This window comes from Cervus canadensis, chromosome 12 (assembly GCF_019320065.1).
Source record: "Cervus canadensis isolate Bull #8, Minnesota chromosome 12, ASM1932006v1, whole genome shotgun sequence".
Classification (NCBI taxonomy): domain Eukaryota; kingdom Metazoa; phylum Chordata; class Mammalia; order Artiodactyla; family Cervidae; genus Cervus; species Cervus canadensis.
In genome coordinates, this window is record NC_057397.1 from 53344436 (window position 1) to 53367323 (window position 22888).

Genomic DNA, 22888 nt, shown 5'->3' on the forward strand with positions numbered 1-22888 from the left:
GCTGTTGCTTCTTGACCTGCATGCAGATTTCTTAGGAGGCAAAATAGAATGTGTTCTTCAAAAATATCAAGGCCATCGATGACAAAGAAAAACTGAGAAAGAGTTCCAGGCTAAAGGGGACAATGAGGCATGACAAGTAAATGTAGTGTGTGATCCTGGATTCAAGCCCACACTGGGGAATCAGTAGCTATAAAGGGTAACTGAGAAAATCTGAATACAGAGTATGAATTAAGGAACAATATGTTATCAATGTTAAACTTCCTAATTTTGATAATGTTGAGGTTATATAAGTGGATGTTCTTGTTCTCAGGGAGTATGCTGCTGCTGCTAAGTCGCTTCAGTCGTGTCCGACTCTGTGCAACCCCACAGACGGCAGCCCACCAGGCTCCCGTCCCTGAGATTCTCCAGGCAAGAACACTGGAGTGGGTTGCTATTTCCTTTTCCAATGCATGAAAGTGCAAAGTGAAAGTGAAGATGCTCAGTCATGTCCGACTCTTAGTGACCCCATGGACTGCAGCCTACCAGGCTCCTCTGTCCATGGGATTTTCCAGGCAAGAGTACTGGAGTGGGGTGCCATTGACTTCTCCACTCAGGGAGTATACATTGAAGTATTTAGGACTAACAGACCATGTTTAAAACTTACACATCAATGGTTCAGAAAAATATGAAGAGCTGTAGAGGTACAGTGAAAAGTGAATGATAAAGTCAGTGCAGCAAAATTTAAATTATTAGTAATGTTTGGAAAAGAGTATGTGTAAGTTTTTTGAATTTGCATCAAAATGTACAAAAATAAACACTTTTTATTTATTAAGACAATCCCCACATATTTACTTTCGTTTAACTCACTTCCCACTTAAGATATAGTCTCCATAAGGATCTCATCTTCCTTTCTCATGGCTATATTCTCAGCACCCATAACAGTGTCAATATACAGGACTTCAATTAGTATTTGTTGAATGAATAAAGGAAAAACACACAAAGGCAAGTAATAATGGAATGGATTCCCATGCCTTTTGTTTTCCTCTCTCCTGAAGTCTTATGAAATCTTAAGCAAAATAACTTTTTCTTTTTTTCAAAATAACTTTTTCATAAGGGGAGAAAAACACAGAGAAAGGAAGAATTAAAGACAGTAAATAAGTGCGTCCCCTCAACCCTCCCTCTTTGCAGAATATTGGAAACCTTCTCTCTGAGAAATCTGACCAACCCTAGTGAAAATAGTTAAATAAACTGTATCTTGATTCCTTCCAATATATGCCTCATTCAGGTTACTTATGGTCTGTTTTTACCACACAGGAAAGTTGAAGTTGGTAAGCATCACCAAAGTGGTAAGAATTTTTTTTAAAGATCAGCTTGTTAATCTCTGACTTTTAAATATAAACAAATAGCCAAGAATTATAAAATATCAAGAAAAGTCTCTAAGATGAAAGATAAAGACCAAAACAAACCACAACTTGAAATTAAATAAGACTATGTAAAGTGAAAAGTAAAGACAACTTTAAAAAGAAAGAGAACTCCTGAAAATTAAAAATAAAAAAGTGAGAAGAGCAATGAAAACTAACTAGAAGACTTGATGGATGAAGTTGAGGGAATATTCCAGAAAGTAGAGAAAAAATGGAAAGACATAAAAATTAGGAGAGAAAATATGGGAAAATTAGAGGGCCACTCTAGGATATTTGAACAGTAGGTATTCTCAAAAAAGGAGGAAACAAAAATGTGTGTGTGGGCTTGGGAAGAATCATACACCAAATAATTAAAGAACACTTATAGAGCTGAAAAGCATACATTTTCAGGGTTAAAAGGGCCATTAAACTACTAACAAAATCAATTAAAAAATATCCATGACAAAGTAGTTTCAGTGAAATTTCAGCCCTTCAATCTTCTGGGAGTGGGCTACAGACAGGAACATGAGAAAGAATCAGTAATTAGAAAGGTTTGACCTTCTCAAAGCATTATGGCCAAGTAAAGAGCAATGGAGTCATGTTTTCAAACGATTAAAGAAAAATGATTTCAACATGAAATTTTATACCTTGTCCAAATAGTTGTGAGAGTAAAATAAGGGCACTTTGGACATAGAAAAGTCTCAAAAATTGTTTACCCTTACACAAAATTTTTCAGGAAACTCCTGGAGAATATCCTCCACCACACTGAAAATTAACTTGGAAAGAGGAAGACATGGGTCATAGGAAACAAAAAGCCCACTAGAGGTGGGAGAAAAGAATTCCCAGGAACATAGTGAAGGGACATAATGAAAAATGTGTATCAGGCACAAAGGGTAACCAGTTGAGCAAAAGTACTCCAGAGCCTTCAAGAGGAACTTGAAGATGAAAGAAGATGAAACTGATGGTCCATGTGGGATGAAGGAACATGTTAAAGGTGATTAAGATAAATGTTTGGGTTCAATTTCTGGTAAGCTACAGAAAACTCTGCAGGGGAGACAGCAAGGTAATGATAATTTTAGAGAAAACAGAGTTGCCAGGAAAGTAACAGTAGTCCAGTTTACACATGACTGAGCTCTGAAAAGCATAGTCAGACACAGTAACGTAGCCCTTTGATATTGATCTAGCCATATTTGAAGGACAAGGGTGAGGCGGGCGGAGGATGGTGTTTAGAGGAGAAGTAGGAGGAAAAGGGAATAAGTTCTCATATTTAATAGTGGAAAAATCAACAGATAATACTTCCGTCAGCCATGGTTCAGGCAGGAGAGTAAAGTCACTGGGTGTTACAGATGGAATTATTAGAAGAATTAGACTTTATGTGATTGGGAGAGGAGCTGAAGAAGGAAAAGTCTGGAAGGGGAATTGGAGGGTTGGAGGGGCAGAGGAGTCACTAACATGTCTGGGAAGCCAAGTGTGCCCCACCACCAGAGTGTGGTGGCAAAGGGGGAATTTGTGGGTGGCCTCTGGAAATATACTGCCTCTGCAGCTGGTCATCTAGTGGTGGGGCTAGGGGTTCTGGGTAAGCAGCATCAGAATTCAGAAGAAAAGAGGATGTACAGTAGAATGAGTTTCAAGCTCGTACCCACTGCATACCTAGGCTTCTGTCCATCACTGGATCTTGCTGAAAAAAGACCTCTAGGAAGTCGTGACCACTGTTTCATTTCTGTCCCCCCAAATCCCATGTAAATTCCTCTGTTGTTGTTGAATCACAAAGTCATGTCTGACTCTTTTGTGACCCCATGGACTCCAGCCTGCCAGGATCCTCTGTCCATGGGATTTCATAGGCAAGAACACTGGAACAGGTTGTCATTTCCTTCTCCAGGGGATCTTCCTGACCCAGGAATTGAACTAGAGTCTCCTGCTTTGGCAGGCAGATTCTTTATGACTGAGTTACCCTTGAAATTCAAATTCCTCTTTAAGCCAGCTGCAATTTAATATCACTACATAGCAGAGGATTTGAGAAATACAGTTCCCAACATAATGCAAGTGATAGCATAAACTACAACAATCCAGCTGTTGACAATCTGGCATCCAATACACATGTCTTTTAACCACATTTAACTTAGAAATAAAGATAAACACAAATTTTTTTTCCCACAGTACATGGCACAGCTATCCACAAAGAAACATATAGACCTGCTTCCCAAAAGAGGATACTCAAAGTCTCAAGTGTCCCTTTATTCATCTTGGGGTGACAGTCATTCTTTTAGCTGAGTCATACTCAGAATTTTGTGCTCTGTAGCTTAAATACTGAGATATAAGGTTAACTGCAATTTATACATTTTATGTTAAGTAGTAGAGGAATGAAAGTGAAAGTCACTCAGTTGTGTCCAACTCTTTGCAACCCCATGGACTGTCCATGGAATTCTCCAGCCCAGAATACTGGAGTGGGTAGCCTTTCCCTTCTCCAGGGGATCTTCCCAACCCAGGGACTGAACTCAGGTCCCCCGCGTTGCAGGCAGATTCTTTACCAGCTGTAAATAGGAATAGGAGATGACAAACTATTGATATTTGATATTTATATCAAATCAAGGAGGAAGTACTTATTGCTGCAGTATGTGTGTCTGCAGCTAGTTATGTGATTGTAGTTGGTATTTATAACTAACTTTTTCCTAGGACTGAGGTAGACAGGACAGACTACTAAAGTCTTATACACCAGAAAAACCTTAGTTCTGGCTTATAGAAGTATGACCTGAGTCACCACAATAGTCACAGCCTCTTCTTTTATTTAAAATAATTTATTGGCTTTGGCTGTGCTGGGTCTTCATTGCTGCGAGGACTTTTCTCTAGTTACAGTGCACATAGGCTTCTCATTGCAGTGGTTCTCTTGTTGCAAAGCTCGGGCTCTAGGGCTTCGGTAGTTGCAGCTCCTGGGCTCTGGAGCACAGTCAGTAGCTGCGGTCCAGGGGTTCGCTGCTCTGAGGCATGTGGGATCTTTCCGGATCAGGGACAGAATCCGTGTCTTCTGCATTGGCAGGTGGATTCTTTACCACAGAGCCACCAGGGAAGCCCCAGCCTCTTATCCAACCAAGACTTGAGCCAGTTCAAAACCATAAAATGAAGAGAACTCCTTGAATGAAGAGAAGATCAGGTCTCTTGAGGAAGGACTCTCACCGCAAGTCTTTTTCCTGGTCTTCCCCCATAGGACCTGAAGCCATTTACTCAGATGACTATGTTTTGGGGAAGGAGAAGTAACTAGACTTTGGTTAATTTCTTGACACCCAAACTGTCAAGAGAAGTAGCTTATGAAGACTGGGCAATTAATAGAGTTTGGGTTTGGGTTCACCTCTCAATGGGCCTAGTGGATCCCATGATTCATGCCATGGTTATTTCCTCAGTTCTGGAGTGAACAATTGGAATAGACATAGTCGGCAACTAGAACCCCTATGTTGAACTAGAACTCCTATAGTCTTCAACCTATGTATATATCTATATTATATCTATATACATATATAAATTATCAGGTGTATAAGGTATGTATTATTATTTTTAAGTTTTCTGTATTGTTCCAAAGTTAAAGCAGCTTATAAAGATGCATAATAATACTGAAAAATACAACATTAAAAATACATGCAAAAAAAAACAGCAAAGGGAAAATAAGAGCAGAAATATAAAATGGACCGAGAAATGAGACTCGTGCATAAAGCGCCTGACCATCTCGTGCACTTGCTGATGGTAAACCACAGGTTTGCTCCTGAGCAGCAACACAGCCCATTGTAACCATAAGTTAAAGACAGACCAAATGCTTAGGAGAGGCAAATCTATTCGTGATGTGGGCACTGAAAAAGGTTCTAGGACCTGTATTTCCTGCTCTTAGAGGTTACTTGTTCTATTGTTCACCTCCATTAGCATAATTAATTGAATGTCCACAAACAGCAAAAAGAGACATTCTTTTCTATTAATGAAAACTGTCTCATTCTTAAAATAGCTGAGAATCTTTATCTCTTGTTATTAACCAAGTGTAGTAACACTTCCTTCCAGCAACCACATTCACACAAAAAAGAATGGAAATGACACTATTTTAGTTCAAAAGAGTTCAGAGTGCACGAGATTAAATAAAGGGAATAATTTTAAAACTTCAGGTCAAATCTTGTGTTTTTTTCTTTATAAGCTGGTCTGAGTTAGACTTCCTTTGAAGAGAGCCTCCTGGATCTCTTCCATGAGTATGGAGAACAAAATGAGAAATGGGCCTTATCACATCAGTCTACAGAAGAGTTCTCAAGTGGCAGGACATAGTATTAATATTTGGAGGAGTCAAATATTTACACATTTTTCAAAAGTTAAATAAGTGATTATGATGTGGCTTTTAAAAACAACAAATTAGCCTGGATAAGAACTGGTCAGTGACCTGGTTGAAAATCTTTTGTATTAATTAATTTAATTACCTCATACAAAATATAATAAATGAACATAGGCTATCACATGAACTAGCAAAATGAACATTCAGCTTGTATTTAAAAGAAAAAAAATATACTATCGATATTAATACAATGGCAAAAATGCCGTAATTTGTTCCAAAGTTAATAACGGATAAATTCTAGAGTGGAAAAGTAAGCAAGACACCAACTAATTTCAACAATCAATAAGAAGACTGTGGGAAACTTTAACTCTGAGAATATGAATATCTGATAACAGAAAAGATAAGAAGACTCTAAACCAATTAGATGATGAAAATCAGAGTCAGAGCCAAAATCAACCAAATCTGTGAACATAAATACTTAGTGAAAATTTAGAAAATGTAAAGTCTATTCTAATGTAGCCACATCATACAGTCATGAAACCACTAACATCTTACAGTTTTTAACATTGAAAAAAGTGTCTTAGAAAACTCCCAAATAAAAACCAAAAAGAATGGCATGAAGAAGAGCTTTTTACAAGAGTAACACAAAGAAATTATAAAGATAAGACTGACAAATTTTACATAAAATTATTTTTAAAATTTAAGTAAAAAGACAAATGATAAACCTGGAAAAAACATTTGCAACCCAAATAGCAAGAGATAATATATTTATATATATATCTATAGTATATTGTACAAAATAAAATTAAGTGAGCAAGACCAGGAAAAGAGGTAAATAATATCTTTGGAAAGTTGATGAAAAAGGAAATATAAATTGCCTAAGCATGTTAAAGGTGCATAATTTCATTTAAAAGAAATAAAAATTAAAACCATTGATATATCACATTCTGCCTAGGAGTGCTAAAGATCAAAACACATTGGCTGGTTTATAGGGAGATGGGCATTTTCATACACTGTAATTGGATAGAATCTCTGTGGAAGGCATTCCCTCACACTCGGTTAACCTTCTCTATCACCAGTGAGTGGTATGATGTCAACCTCCTCAGTACGCTTCTCTGTAAACAGACACCAGACACATGTCTGTTTATAAAGCGAGTTTAATGAAACCACCATCTAAACTCAGTTTAAAGAAAAAGTCCACTGAGTCTCTACGATGGAGAAACTCTGAGCACTGAGCCTCATCAACAACACTTTCACAGTTTAGAAATGAAAGGATGCAGAAATATGGGATTAAAGTTAATGATAGTTTAGGATCTGCTAGGGGTGTATTTTTTAGTAGCAAAAACATTCCTGGGTTCTTGAAATCAGGAAAAATATTCAGTGAATGGCAAAAAAAAAAAAAAAAGGAAAAAAAAATTCTGCTTTATCAACAAACTAGTCCAAAGAGCTTAAGTGTGAGATCCTAAGTACCCTAAGAACAAAGTGTGAAAGATTTTTGAAGTTCCTTGGTGTCCTTTAAAAAGCAGAGACAGACCAGGAGAGAGCACAAGGAGAAAGGAATTAGGAATTAGGACTCTTCTTTGCTTCCAGGGTCCATTCTTGTCTTATTAACAGCATTAACCAATATTCAGCAGAAGTGATACTATTAAAATTCTTTTTTGTGTGTGAAATGGACTTAGGAGTTCACTAAGCTGAAAAGTATCTCTGGTTTAAAAAATGCCAACAGTGCAATCCAAATGATTAAAATTTTGGAAAGTAACTTTTGAAGGCAGAAGATTGAAAGTGGTCTGTAAATTTAAGGATGACAGTGGCTAATTCTCATCTTTCTACAATGAAAACTCATCAATTACGAGTTTGTCCTCACACTGTTGGACTCACTTCTTGATAGAAATAGAAAATTGATTGTAAATCAGAACATGGTAGGGGTGAAAGAGATCTTGTTCTAATTACCTAAAAGTACTGACAAGGAAAAAGATCCATAGATGTGTCTAAAACAACCCACATGGAGCTAGATCTACTTGGTCTTGTACTTACTTTTGTCTTTAAATATTTTAAAAGACATTGATGATCTCTAATCTTGAATGGATCCCAAGGCTATAAAGGCAGAGGGTTTATTTAGAGAGGAGTTTGTTGTGTCATGGACTGAATTCCTTTGGAAGTGCAATGAATTTGGTGTGTGTATGTGTGAGTCTGTGGGAGAAATGGTATTTATGGTGCTTGGGGAGTAGTCACTGCAATATCATGCCAAATACTGGGCCACTCCCTAAACTGAAATGTTTCCAATCACTTCCAAATTCTGTGACAAAAACCAAAGGTTCTGAAAGCTAAGAAACAAATCCGCTCTAGCCATTATGTGCTTAACTCCGTTTGTGCCCTGTGGGCCAGTCTCGGGGCTGAATTTTCTTATCTGGGAAATGGGACCAGGGACTTCAACTCAGATTGACTTGGATGTTCTCAGACATACATAAAATGAATAACTAAATTCTTAGCCACATAAATGCTTCTATGTAAATAGTAATGTCTATAAAAAGTTACAGATAGGTATTAATGGAGCAATTAATAAATGTGCTATTTTAATAGTCTTATTGTTTCTATACGGTTGTTTCAAATCTCCAAACTTCTGAACATCTTAAACTGAAGGCATAGAGAAATTTAAATGGTACAAAATGCTAGCATAATAATATGGTACTTGTGGTCATATTTGCAAACATTCCTAAACCCCTGGTTAGCAGTATAAATTCTTATCTTTTGCCTAGGCAGTAAATTCATCCCTACAGTAATGACTTCAGAACCTAAGATTTCACCAGAATGAAATAGAATAGCATCGAGAGTATGTAGCACTTCGTTAAACAGAGTATTCCCTAAACTCAAGGCACCTAAAAGTTCAATTCAGGAGACTGCGAGGGTGGGGGAGGGAGGAGGATTATGAATAAGAAGTGTTTCAGTAAGAACTGAACTTCTCTTTGAAGAAGCAAGGCCCTAATTTCTAGAATACTGCAAGCAAGGGATCAAAGGTTTTTGGAAGTTTTTCTGGAGGAGACACAAAGTCAAGAAAGAAGATTTCTAAGGATAAGCAAAGGATTGGAACACCCCTTTCCCTCCCTAAACCGAGGACGCGTTTTAGATTCAGCTGTGCTAAGACATCTTCTTATAAAACAAAGCCAAGACATAAATGTAAGAGTATCAGAGGTGTGGCATCTTTCGGGATAAGGCTCAAGTTTAAACTCCGCTTTAGAAACAGCAGTCCCGGCTCAGAGTTCGGAAAGGAAGGTCTAGGAGAAGCCATCAGTCAAGTCTTCCCGCACGAAGGTCGGCGCTGAGGTTGGAACCGGCCCTGGAGCACCAGAGCAGACGCCCCGGGGGTGAAGACAGCTGGGCTGTAGGGCCGGCACAGTCTGGGGGTGCGCCTTCATCTCAGCCACTCTTCAGTTTAGCTACCTACTCCAGTAAAGCGCAGAAGGGACTGGCCTGGGGTTAGGCTCTCTGGGAGGCTGTCAGCGCTCTTTAGGACCTCAGGGAAACCCGAGAGATTCTGGCTTTAGGACCCAGGAACTCCAAGGCAGCTCTGACTTAGTTGCCTTGGACCACAGCACCACCTACTTATAGAAGCATCCCGAGCCTGGGCCCGGCTGCATCTCCATCGGAGAGTGCGCTCGTCATCCCTTCGCCCTCTCAGGAGCGTTCTGTCTCCCACAGCTTGAAAGGGAGAAACCTTAGCTGAAAAGTGGCTGTGGAGAAAGCTCTGTGCGGTTGCACAATTGGATACGGACCCAGAGAGTGACAGAGGGCGTGCCCCTCGCCGGAGGATCGCACTCACGGGCGGGAACGCAGCATCCCAGAGGCTGCGGACCCGCCCGCCCAGCCGCGCTCCTGCTAGGCGCGGTCAGTCCGGAGGAACCTCCGCGCGCTTCGAACCCATCGCGGCCGCCCGCACCCAGAGCTGCCACGCGCTCCCTGCGGGTCTCGGCAAACTTTTCCCCAGCCCACGTGCTAGCGAGGTGTCTCGCTTCCCGATCCCGGGATGGAGCGCCGCGCCTAGGCACGCCGCGCAGCCTGAGACGTAAGTGCTCACGGTAGGCGACCCGCGCCCACCACCGCGGGCACAGCGTTTGGGTACCCCCCTGCTGGACCAAAGGACCTAAGAGCGCGCCTTTATCCCTGCACCCTCGGGGGCCGTGGAGCTCTTTTCTTTTCCTGAAGCGCCGGCGCAACGTCCCTTCCCCGGGGTAGGAGCCTGTAGGTCCGCAGAGGTTGCTAATTCACTGATTGTAATCACCTTGCTCTCCAGGTTGCCTGCAGCTGTGCGCTCTGGGTTAAGCCGCTCCGCGGCTCGCGCCAGGCAGTGGGTTCGCTTTCCCCCTCCCTTCCCTTCTTAAATTGGGACGCGTGAGGAGGCAGCTGCCTCCCTGGGCCTCTCTCCACCCGGCTTCTCCTCTTCGTCTCTCAGGTTCAAGGCGGAGAGATGCCGAACTGACCCGCGCGGCCCCGCTGGCTAGTGGAGGCTCCCCCCTCGGCGTCTTCCCCAGCAGCGCGGTCTGCGCCGGCTCCTCGGATGAGCCCTCCAGTTCCCCGACTGTGAGAGGCGTCTCTCCCCCGCCCGACCGCCCAGATGCAGTTTCGCCTCTTCTCCTTTGCCCTCATCATCCTGAACTGTATGGATTACAGCCACTGCCAAGGCAATCGATGGAGACGCAGTAAGAGAGGTGGGTTCTGCTCTGCCGGAGCCGCGTGGGGTCGGGGGCGCGGGCGGCGGCACTCGCACCGGGGCTCAGGTGGGCAGGGCCGTGCCCTCCACCCGGCCTTTGGGCTCCTCACTTTCCGGGCCCCGGGGCGCTGCCGAGAGCTCGGTCTTTTCTGTCCTCAGGAGGCGCGGCGAGCCGGGTGAGCCGGGCGTCCTGCGGGCGCTCCGGGTTGAGAGGTGCGGTCCGCACCCACGTTAGCTGTCGAGCTTCTACTTCTGAACTCTTCTCTTTAGGTCTCATTTTTTTTTTTTTTTCTTCTTAATCTGGCATCCTTTTTTTCTTTTTCCCCTTGTTGTTTTTTTGTCTTTTTCTCTTCTGAGTCCTCTCAACTATCTCCCCTGCAGCTCATTTTTCTCTACCTTCGCCACCACGTGGTGCGCCCCAAACCCTGTCCCCAGATGGTTTTCGACACGGCCTACCTACAACTGTGTGGGTGTGTGTGTCTGTGCTGTGTCTGGGTGCGAGTGTGGGCCAGAAAGCGCGAGCGAGAGGGCTGGGGAGGGGTACCAAGTCGCTGTGGAGGATCCGCATTTCCAGGAAAAGAGCAATGCTGTCTTCCTCTGGACCCTAAGACGAGGTGGGAGGAAGCACTGAACTTGGTACACTGGGCAGCAATTCGTGCGCAGGTTGTTTTGGGGGGAACGCTCGCGGGCAGAATGATGTTTTGGGGACAGGCCCGACTTTGCCCTCTGCGTTTACTTCCCTCACAAGCAGCTATTTCTGAGGTTCCTGGCCTCGGTGACACTCACGTGTGGCTTTTTAGCCGACCCTCCCTCTCCATCACCTGTGTGCGCTGCCGGAAGGCCAGTGGAAGCCTCCAGAACGGTTTCAGAGAGCTAGCTTCCCCGAAGATTAGTGCGCCCGTGTTTGAGTCCTGCTGCGGCTGCAGCTAATCTAACTTCATTTTAGGGGCTGCTAAACACAGTTAAGTCTCCTGAAGGATTTAAACACAAACCACAACTCTCCCACCGCCAACACACACGCTCACCTCGCGCTACTGCCTCGCGGAAGGTGGACAGCGGCTCCCCAGAGCTTATCCATCTTGGTCTAGCAGTTTGGACTTCTGCGCAGTTAGAATTTGGCCTGAAGTTGACAGATGTGGGTTTTTCTGGGATATGAACGTCTCGCTCGACCTGTGATGTGGGTTGTTTCTGACTCTTTTTATGGAACCTCCAGTCCTGCATCCAGATTTTGGAGAGAGCTTTTTGCGCCCTTATTTTTTTTTAAAGCTTTTTAGGACGTCGTTAAGCTGTTCTCACCTACCCGCAGGGCTGAAGGTTGGCCGGCCTGAGGGCAGAGCCCAGGACAGCTGGTCGTGTGCGATTTCCGCCGCCCCCCGTCTCCGCTCTGCAATTGACACCATGGAGCTGTGCTTAAAAAGGACACCCCTTTCTCCAACCCCGGGTTCTCTTACTCTGGGTCTCTCGTTTCTGACATTTCCAAAATGCTTATCTGCACAAGTTTTTCTGAATAAATACATTAGGGAGGAATTTCTTGCCAGAGGCTGTGAAAGTTTGATATTGTTATGTCTTGTAAAAGTCCCCTTCCATCTCCTTCACCTCCCCTTTCCTTTCTCCACCCCAGTATTTTCTTTCCAGGTATCACTTGGTAGAGCTGGCAAGTTTTGATTACACTGTGGTCAAAGTGTTTGGAGAGGTTCCCCCCACCCTCCTCCTTATAAATAGAGGTTGTAGTCTATTTGATTGAAAAGGCTAATGTTCACAGAAAGAGCTAAAACCCCTTGCCAAATTCTTGTTTATTAAATGACTTGCTAATTCAGCGATGTCTTTCTGATCCACACTGCTTGTTGGATTGTGGTTGAATGGGGAGGAATCGAGCTTGTTGCTTTAGTAGAACTTAACACATAGGTGCTCTTTGGTGGAGCATGGCTTTACAGCACCCCTGCGGCCAGAAGCGATACTGCATGCTTTTATTTGCAGAGCCATCTCCAAAGTTCTGCCTATGCCTCCTTAAGTATCTCATGCAAAACCTATGTTTCAAAGCTGCTTTAGCAAAATCTCACGGCAATTACTGCTACATCCCCAAGTGCTGACGTTTAGAAACCCAATTCTAAAGTGTGCAACTTTTGCCACTGTAGTAACTTTTGGCAGACAAACCTTCCAATTTAATAAAATTCAAATGCTTTCAAACTACATATAAACTAGTAAGGTTGTAAAGGAAAAAAAAAAAAAATCAAAGTGTGTATGTGTGTGTGTGTTTCGCTTAACAGATGTCCCTTCCCAAACCTCAAGCTGCTGGCTAAAATAACTTCGGTCCTTAAAAGTGACCACACTATCTGTGCCAACAAAAGGCGTACTGTGTTTTTAATTAAAAGTGGAACTACTTAAAGGGCTGGCTAGACAGTGTAGGGTGATAGTAGCTTTTCTGCTTTGCAGGGAAGCTTAAGGATTGCATTGTAAGAGTATTGAAATGAATAGAGATCTAACTCAGGTTGTGTGAATTGTCCCTCTTCACAGGCTTAAGCTGGTTTTAATTGATCTCATGTCCGCTGATTGATCATACACCAATTGTTGTGCATACCAAACAATTGGCTTTCCCAAAGGAGATTGATTTAAATTAGTTCCTTGGTGAATGCTTGAGTACTAGCCAAATCTTGTCAGTAGTGACACTTGACATGCTGGAGCCTATTGTGGTACCAACATTTCCCCTTTTCCCTTTGTTTTGGATGGTGGCAGTTAAGTATTACTTTCTAGGAAGAAAAGTGATTAGTACCGTAAAAAAAAGGTGCTGTGGCTTAGAAGATCAGTTATTTTCTTGACTGTGTGCTGTGATGTCGGCAACAGTGATATCAGGATTGGTTAGGCTAATGCCTGGGATCTGATTCTTTTCCTTTTTTTCATATTCCATCTGCAAATAATCAAACCTTCACTGTGGAGCATTCTCAGAACTCCTTTGGCATTATGTTTAGTCTGCTCTATGATCTCAGATGCTCTATAATATCATTTTCTTAATGAAATAAAATTCTTGGCAGAGATCAGATAATTTAGTCAGTTAAAATCAATTGCATCCAGTCTAGAATAGACAGCAAATATATCATTTAACTCTATGCTTTATTTCAAAATATGGCCAGAGGATTAGAGATTAGAATATCAGATAAAACTTCTTAAGGGGAGACCATCATAAACAACACTAGCCACCTACGGGTCTTTTGTCTGCTTATTTAGAAAACAAAACCAGACAATAGAAATGCATTTGATAGTGACTACTGGGGCCTGGCAGCAATATATTGGAAAGTAAGGCACAAACACAACAGTGTGAATGGATTTCTTATAGAGGGGAGACACATGCCAATGTTTTGGAAAGCTGATTGACAACTCGTGTTTTGTCTGCGTGGTAACAGTCATAACTCCTTGGCCCTCTCACTCTCCAGTCCCTTTTGAAAACATAGTCATTGTTAGCTACTGTTAACCCCTATAGCCTAAATCTCTGTCTTGGGCCCTCTTATGATTTATTTGCATGGTAAACTGGGTTATTCAATTTGTTTTATTTGGGGGGTTGGTTGTAAGTCACATTTCAGGGTGAATTACTGAAAAGTGGATAGACATCATGACTTTATTATGGTATTCCTAGGATTTCTTGAGTTTAGTATGTAGTGATTTCATTTTATATATCTTTGTTCTATTCATATGCCCGGTCACAAATTTACCAGGGATTTATGAAAACTTGTTCATGAAACTTAAAAGCAGCAAGGCTCCCAGACATGTAATTGTGTTTCTGATGGTAGGGGGCGCGGTGTGACAAGTGTTTCCTGCTGTAGCCTTTTCCCTACTGAAGCTTCAGCTTCTCCCTCCATAACCGCTCATTTTCCTATGATTAGACTTGGCTTCTTCCATGAAACAAATGTTTATCACAAATATTGTGGTATGTTTCTGGCAACTTTTGTTAAAAAAAAAAAAAGACTCATGTTTTCTCTTAAAACTTGTAGCGCTGAATTAATTTGTATTTTTAAAAATTGAATGAAAAGATGTGGAGATATTTACAAGTTTCACAAGTACTTTTAATGATAGCTTATTTCTCACAGTATTCTTTGAAAATAAAAATGGCACATGGAACATATTAACCTACTCTTAAAAGCTTCAAAATACATTTTGTATGCTTGCTTTTTTAAGTTCGGGTGTTTCAGAAAAGCTCAGTGTGATGTTTAACTTTGTAGCATAAATACATTCTTTCTTTTCTTCTTTTGTTAATGGGCTTTTCTTTCAACATAATTCTGAGTTTTTCTGGCTAGTATCTTACCAATGCACAGAGGTTAGAAAGTTGTCATGTCCCAACCAACATCTTACTCTGCTCCTGAAATTTGGAAGTGATTAAGAATAGGTGACATTTCGTCAGGCCTCCACTTAATTCTGGCTTCGTTAACTGTTTATAAATTCAGCTTGGGTAGAATCCAATGTTTGCAGAAATCACAAGTTGGAAATGACACTTCTAATTTCTTAATGAACAGCCACCTCTTGATTTATTCAGAGACTAACTGGCCAGTTTATAGATTATCCCGGCCATTTTTTACTCCTTTTCTCCCAACTGACTGCCGTCTGAACCATTAACCCCCCCACCCCCACCCACCGGCTCCCCCGGAAATAAGCACTCTTACACCTCCCAAGTTCAGGAAATAGATGACAGACAAATCACTCGACATAATACTGCAGAACCACCCTGCTAAAAGGAGGTAGTAAGCTCAAAATTTTCTTTTTTCAAAATGTGATGTTCATTCCCCTCCCCTTCCATTATCTGCCACAATCAAGGATTGACCATTAGATAAAGAGTGTTGCATGTCATATTTTTTGTAAGCTTTCACATTTTGAGCTGGAATGCATATGGAAGGCACTAATTAATAAAGTACATAAATAATATATAACCATATATGATAGGGAAGGCATATCTATTACATGCTTATACATGTGTATATATGTAGGTGTGTGTGGAGGGGGGACAGTATGACCATGGATGGTTGGCTTTTTGTAACTAAAAAGGACTTTTACTCACCTTTCCCATTTTTCATCTTGTTCCCAGGAGCAGGACAGGGGTCAGAGGAAAGCTGTAGATGAGGGGTTGAGGACTAGGCGAGGGAATGGGTAACGACACAGTGTTTTTATCTTTCTAGGGCCCACCCCTCACCTGTTCTCTCCTCTAGGACCTTTCTGTATGAGTCACCCTCTTTTTAAGCATGCTGCTATCCCTCTTGTCCTGAAATTTCCTTCTTTCTCTTATTTCTTTCCAATCTTTTGCTTCACTTCAACCCTTCTCTTGTCTTGCCTTACGATCCTCTTTCATTCACTCACTCTTCAATCTGTCAGAACCTGGCTTCTCCCTCTGTTTTCAGGGAAGGATTTTCTTAGTGGTCATCCATGCTCAGTACTCACCTCAACGCCAACCCCGCCTATGTCGTTCCGCTCCTCCCATCACTAAGATGATCACTCCTCTCCAAGGTTTTGTTTTGTTTTGTTTTCTTAGTGACACTGTGCTTTAGCTTTGCCTCCCATTTTCTGTGCATTTTTCTTCTTTGGTTTCCTCATTCAGAGTCGGAATAGGCTGGTATTTCCTTACTTTTCTTCTTTTCCTTGGAGGATTTTATCCATTCCTGTATGCTCAACTGCTTTTTCCACGTAAAGTCCTTCAACTCTATCCCCCATTTTTTTGAGCTTCAGGTTATATTACTCTCTGATTTTCCAGCTACTGCCATATGAATAGATACTTCATGCACCCTCGTGTGTAGATAGATACTCCATTCCATGCACACAACTTGACAACTCATTCTCTCCTCTATGCTCTTCCCAAATATGTTCCTCCAGTTGTGTTCCTTTTTCCTGTTCATGTGTGTGAAGGCTGGAAGCCTCACTACAGTCTTTGACTTTCCTGTTGTCTCTATTATGGTTCATTCAGTCTTAGTGGGTATTAGAAATGTTGTTTATGTCTACCCCATACTTTCCATTCCCAAAGATATTTCCTAGTCCAGATCCTCACTCACTCATCTTTCATCATCGACTTCTTCCTCATTCCATCCTTTACAATGCTTCCACATTGAATTTTTCTCAATGTGATCCACAAATTTGAGCATGTGACCTCTTTGCTAATAAACCTCGAACCTCCCAGATCTCCATATTGACTTAAGAATAAGTTCCAGCTTCTTTCACTTTACCTTCAAGGGCACTCCACCATCTGACCACAGCCTTTTTCTAACCTTCCACCACCATGAAAGCCCTGCACGCTCCAGCTATACTGAATTATTTCGTTTTCAGCCATACCATCGTGTTTTCATGCTTTCGTGTTGTCCATGCGGTGGTGCCCAGCTAAATAAAATGTCACTGCCTCTGTGAAGCCGTCCTGGAGTTTTCCCTAAAAGCTTGCTTAGCTTTTCATGCTACTCCTAAAGGACTCTCATTTTACCTTTATTCTGGTTACTTTGCCATATGTGTCATCTTTACTATATATTAAGCGCCTGTAGGGCAGAACTTGGGCACATTCACCTTAATAGTCCTTAAACCAGGCCAGATAGAGTGCTTCCTCCACAAGTTGTGCCTGAACAAAAAAGCCATTGAGCTTTTGTTGTTTGCTCTTAAAATAATGCTAGTGACTTAATGAGAAATGTTTTTCTTTTCTTTTTTTTTCCCCCAGCTTTCAACTTTTTATTTTGTATTGGGTATAGCCGGTTAACAATGTTGTGATAGTTTCAGGTGAACAATGAAGGGACTCAGCCTTACGTATATACGTATATACGTGTCCATTCTCCCCAAGCCCACACCATCCAGGCTGCCACATGACATTGAGCAGAGTTACCTATGTTTTACAGTAGGTCCTTGTTGGTTATCCATTTAAAGTATAGCAGTGTGTACATGTCCATCCCAGACTCCCTACCTGTCCCTTTCCCCCAGAAACTGTAAGTTCGTTCTCTAAGTCTGTGAATCTCTTTTTTTGTTTTATAAGTTTATTTGTGTCATGTCTTCTTAGATTCCATGTATGAGGGATTTCATACAATTTATCTGCTCCTCTGTCTGACTTTTTTTCACTCAGTATGACAATCTCTAGTTCCATCCACATTGCTGCAAACAGCATTAGAAATGTTTTTCTTTTAAATTCAAAGTTCTTTGCACATAGCTGAAGTTTGAATGAATAATTAGATAATAGATACAATTTCATTATTTACTATTCTTCTTTAGAGTTTAAAGACAAGCAATGCTGACATATAAAAGCATCCCCAGCCTAGCCTTATTCTGAAGTCTCTGACAGTCTTCAGCATTTCACAGAATACACTAGTGCCCTTGTGTGTTTTCCTATACCTGTTTATTATTTGAATGATAGAGGATGAGTTGGGGCAGGGGAGGGGAAACTGGGAGTAACCTGTATCTAAAAATACTTCTAGAAAAACAAACAAACAAAAAAAACAAAAAAATGAAAAAAAATAAAAGCACTTCTAAAGAAAGGGCCAAAAGGGGTTTTCAGTTCCAAACTCTTTGTCTATATGAATACTTATTTAGACCAAAAAGAAAGTAGTTTTTATCTTCTTAAAAGGCAATCATATTAATAACATAAATTAGTGCAGGCAGACATTCAATCTTCTATTTATGACTTTCGAATAATATAGCTATGTAGACTAACCCTGTGAGAGACAGAGATGTGTGTGTGTGTGTATTACAACAAGTTTGGTGTAGATGTGGATAGACTACATAGTTTTCGTCCAGTGCCTACCAGGAGATCAGACATTTTGCTGCCCTTTGAAGGAAGTGAGACTGGCTTAACTAATGAAGAAGCTGAGGTGCTTACTGAAATGTGTTATTAAAAAAAACTAATAGTTAAGTGGAAGAGAGCTAGAACTAGAATCCAGCCCTCCTGAACTCACTGACTTTTCCTGAACAAAGTACACTTTTAACATAAGCGTTCATTTTAAAAGAAGGAATCACCTTTGAAGTCATTCAAATGTCCTTTGGACCCAGAGTTTCACTGAGCTTCGGAACTTGCTGCAACTCAATAATACTACTAACATAACTGGTTAAGGAGCTTAAGGCTAATAACTGAGTTTTAGGACCGTAAAAGACCCTGATGCTGGGAAAGATTGAAAGCAGGAGGAGAAGGGGACAACAGAGGATGAGATGGTTGGATGGCATCACTGATTCAATGGACATGAGTTTGAGCAAGCTCTGGGAGATAGTGAAGGACAGGGAGGCCTGGTGTGCTGCAGTCCATGGGGTCACAGAGTTGTACACGACTGAGCAACTGAACTGACTGAAGATCGGAGTGTGATCTGGTAAAAGCTTGCATGCTTGTGTTGCTAATTTTTTAAATCATCATTCTTGAATATGAATTACAGGAACTTTAATTTCGGGTACTCCAGTAGCCAGAACAATTATGTGTGTGTCTCTGAGGGTGTGCTTGTACACAATATGTGCTTGTACACAATAAGTACTTGTATATCAATATGTGTGTTGTAGGTGTGTGTGTGTGTGTATGTATATATATATTTACACATACACATTTATATCATGAAACCATCATATGATCAGAATAGCCAATCAAGGTTAGAGAAAAGCTAGTAAGTATTATTTTTACTCTTAAAATATCAAGAAACTATAATTATAGGTAGTTCTTCACCTTATCTAGTCATTTTGGGGAAAACCTTTACAGTTTACCTAAAGCCATTTGACTTTTTTCATCACCTGCTGAAAGATACTAAAAGCACTTATAAAACAACTGGCTCTGCACATTTCTTTTGAAAATAGCTTCTTAACTTGGGGTCCGGAGATGCGGCCAGGGATTTTGTGATTCTCCTGAAATTAGAATCAAAGTATTTTCTTTCTTTCTTTCTTTCTTTTTTGAGTGTAGAGATTCTAGAGTTTTCACTGCAGTCTTAAAGTGGCCATGGTTTATCTTTCCTTAAAGAAGTTAAGAAGCATTGGTTAAAGAAATAGAAGGTGGACCATATAAATGAGCATGATGCCAGTTGGCTGCTTAAAATTGACATAGACATTTGTTTCCTAAAAGTTTATTTTCAGTGTGTGGGTTTCCAGCCATTTGCCATGTGTGTACTTCATAATATGAGGACACATTGGGAACACTACCTCAAGACTTATTTCAGTAAGTAATTACTTGGCTAATAATCCCTTTCTCAAAAGCAATAGTTGTTATATTGTCTCTATTCCCGAAAAAGTTTATAAAAGTACAAAATAAACAAAATAAGGGGCTCTGTTAAAACTTCTCGTATGGTCTAATTTTTATCTCGTTAACTAAACAGTAATATAAAGTTTTAGAAATTAGTGTTGCAATTTTCCAGCTGACGATGTGCAGTGCTGGCATTGATGGGATTTGTATATATCACGCTGCCAGTTCACAGACCGGTCAGAACCAGGCAGAGCACTCTTCACTTCTGACCAAGCGTGCTTCAACTAACTAGATTTTTGCTGCTGGGTCGCCACACTTAGAATTTTCCTACTCTGACGGCCTTAGTCTCTCACCTATCGGCGGCTTCAGCGATCCAACCAGCCACCAGCTTTTAAAACAGACCGATAGAGGGCGCACTTTGCATTCTTTTCCTCATGCTTTGTTCTAGGAAGTTCTGTAGGTTTTGTGCTTGTCTTGCTCTGTCCAGTAGGTTCAGGTGGCAAACCTGTTCTACAATTTCCAGCAAGACCGATATTGTGAATAGTTTGACTTCCTCATGGAGAGGAAGGGAAAAAGAATCATAAAGAGAGCTTTCAGTTTTATTGAAATGTCTGGTTTTGGTCCCTAGACTCCTTTTGACAAGACCTTCTCACCAAAAGGCAAACTTAACCAACCTCACAATTTTAATAACTGTGAGGCAGATATTAAGCCTAGAGATTGTGTTAACCTGGAAGTGCATTACAGCTTCTGTAGTCACTTTGGAAAACATTAATTTTTCTTTTTTAAAAAGGTTTTCCATAAACTACATGCCTAAAAGTGTAAGCAGTTGGTAAAATCTGGAGTTGACCAAACAACTTCAAGTTAATACTTCCCATTTGTTTGTCAAATTCTGTAATCTTTATGTAGATACCCATTTCATTCAACAGATCTCTCACATTGTAACCCTTTGAAAATGGTAAAAATTGTCCGATCTTATCTTGAAAATCCAAAGTTTAATTTTTTTTTAGGTTCTCTTTCCCCTTCATGTAATAAAGTCTGATAGAGAACTTAATTCTGTCCCCTTGTGGTTGATCACCTTCCATTTTGTATTCTGATGCCTTTTTCTTGCAGTCAAAAGCTAGCTTTTGAAATTCCCTGGCAGTCCAGGGAATTGTTAGGGCTAGGAGAGGGCTAGGAGACTAATTTGAAAAACCAAATGTTGTTTGATAGTGGACAGCGGTGGTTCCCAGAAGCGTGATTAGTGGGTTGAGGTTAGTTTGGCTGCGGAGCGTGGGCAGCTATTCACACCACTCCCAGTGGTCAGTAAGTCATGTAGTGACTGATGTGATTCTTGACCGAATCTGTCAATTATGAAAGATTTCTCTGTCCCCTCTTTAAATAATACTATCCTGAAAATTGATCTAGGGCTTAGCAATTGTCCCTTGAAAATTGTTCAAAGTTATGAATTTTGTGCAGTTTAATTGTTCTTATGGGAGAAGTGAAAGTAACTAGTTCTTCGCAGCTGCTGTGAGTGATCTCAACATGATTTTGACTCAAAAGTGACTCAACGTGAATAATAACTGTTCTAAAGGTTTTGGCAAGCTTGGAGTCGTTATCTTTTGTTGTTGTTGTTGAATTCTGAGGGCGTTTTGAAGAAATGGGAGAGCCTGGACCTAGAGAGAGGAGGAAAGGGCAGAAATAGGATCAGTCCTTTCCAAGACTTAAAGCGTGTCTTGTGGAGGCTATACCAGAGCCTTCCTGCAAAATGTGTTTCACTCCATTACCACTCTGTCAAATGTAATTTAAATAAAAGGATCTGATTTGTTCTTTTAGGATTCAGGCAAAATGAAGGAGGCTCACAGGGAGGAAGAGTATGGCTTATATTTAAGAAACTATCCATTCATGTAAAAGACCCCTTCTTGATGCCCTGAATCATTGGAAATTGCCCCTCTCCAACAGTAGAGCATCTCTCTTAAGAGTGTCGCAAAAGCAGTGGCTGTACTGAGTGTGGAGAAAGGTTGGAGGGCCACTAGCACTGTAAGAGCCATGATGAGCACACTTGGAATGCATCTGACGTCCAAGAGGTGTGTAAATAGAAATTCGTGCTGGCAATTATTTGGACTCAAATTATTGTAAGACCTAACTGTGTCCTTCCTAAATAGAGGATACTAAACAAAATTCTTTAGATTCTGCATATCATGCCTCTGAGTTACTATTCTAAGTTTCAGTGATAAGTATCGTACACATTGAAGTTTAATCTGAATTCTCAAAAAGCAAAAGATATTTCTCAATTCATACATGACCATGATGTCAGTTTTGAGAACATTTCATTGTAAGAAAGTCAGATTTCAATGCAGTTATAACCAGCATGGGTTATGCCATACAAATACTTTGCTTTCTTTAATGGGGTGACTAGACTGGAAGATAAAGAAGCATTTGACAAAAAATTCATTAATCATATTACTTGGCACTTATGAAAGCATAACAGGCTTAAAAATTCTTTTGGAACACAGAAATGCACGCATATTATGCAATATTAAGGTTATGTTACTTACTTGAATTACATTTGACAGAGTGGTGAGTAATGGATTGATACACACTCTGGTACAATAAAGGACCTCTCTTCAGTCTTTTTTGGAACAATATTTTCATAATGATTTGGTTGAATACAGATGGCATGCCAACCACAGTTTTGCATAATATGAAGTTGAAGAGGACATTAAATGTTGGTTGGTTACAAAAAGATCCTAATGGCTGGGAATAATAGCAGGAAGAACTTATGAATAAAATCTTTTTTTTTTTTAATTCGTTAATTTGGCTGCATCAGGTCTCAGTTGTGGTACTTGAGATCTTCAGTTTTTAGTTGTGGCATGCAGGACCTCAACTTAGGTTCAGCAGGTGGGATCGAGTTCCCTGAGCAGGAGATTGAATCTGGGCCCCCTGCCTTGAGAGCAGAGTCTTAGCCACTGGACCACCAAGGGAGTCCCTGAATGAAATCTTAACAGGAAAAATACAGAGTTTAGATCTTAAGTTGAAGAAACCAACTATGGTTTGTTGGATGAGATGTTGGAGAGACGGGGTTGTCATTTATTTTTGACTCATCCTGAGGTGACAATGGGATATAGTAATGATATAGTTGCAAAAACGAGTTGGTTGCATTAAGAGAAATGTTTACCCAGACTAAAGAATGAGGTAATTGAAGGTCCTCAGCCCACACCAGTGTCCTTCTCTAGATGCCACTACTTTCAGAATTGGCAGCACACATTATAATACTGCATCGATTTCCTAGGGCTCCTGTAGCAAAGTACCACAAACTAGGTAACGTAAAAAGCAAAAATTGATTTTCTTACAGCTCTAGAAGCTAGAAGCATGGTATTAAG

General features: G+C 40.8%; 1 protein-coding gene across 2 annotated transcripts in view; it reads left to right on the forward strand.

Moving 5' to 3' along the window:
• Positions 1-9330: 9330 nt before the first annotated feature.
• The window catches only part of RSPO2 (R-spondin 2), a 161962-nt gene continuing 148404 nt past the window's right edge, over positions 9331-22888 (forward strand). For both annotated transcript variants that reach the window (XM_043483609.1, XM_043483610.1), the window contains exons 1-2: positions 9331-9736; positions 10124-10379. In XM_043483609.1, coding sequence (XP_043339544.1) covers positions 10286-10379 — 94 coding nt within the window. In that variant the 5' untranslated portion in view covers positions 9331-9736; positions 10124-10285. The remainder of the gene's footprint in view (positions 9737-10123; positions 10380-22888) is intronic.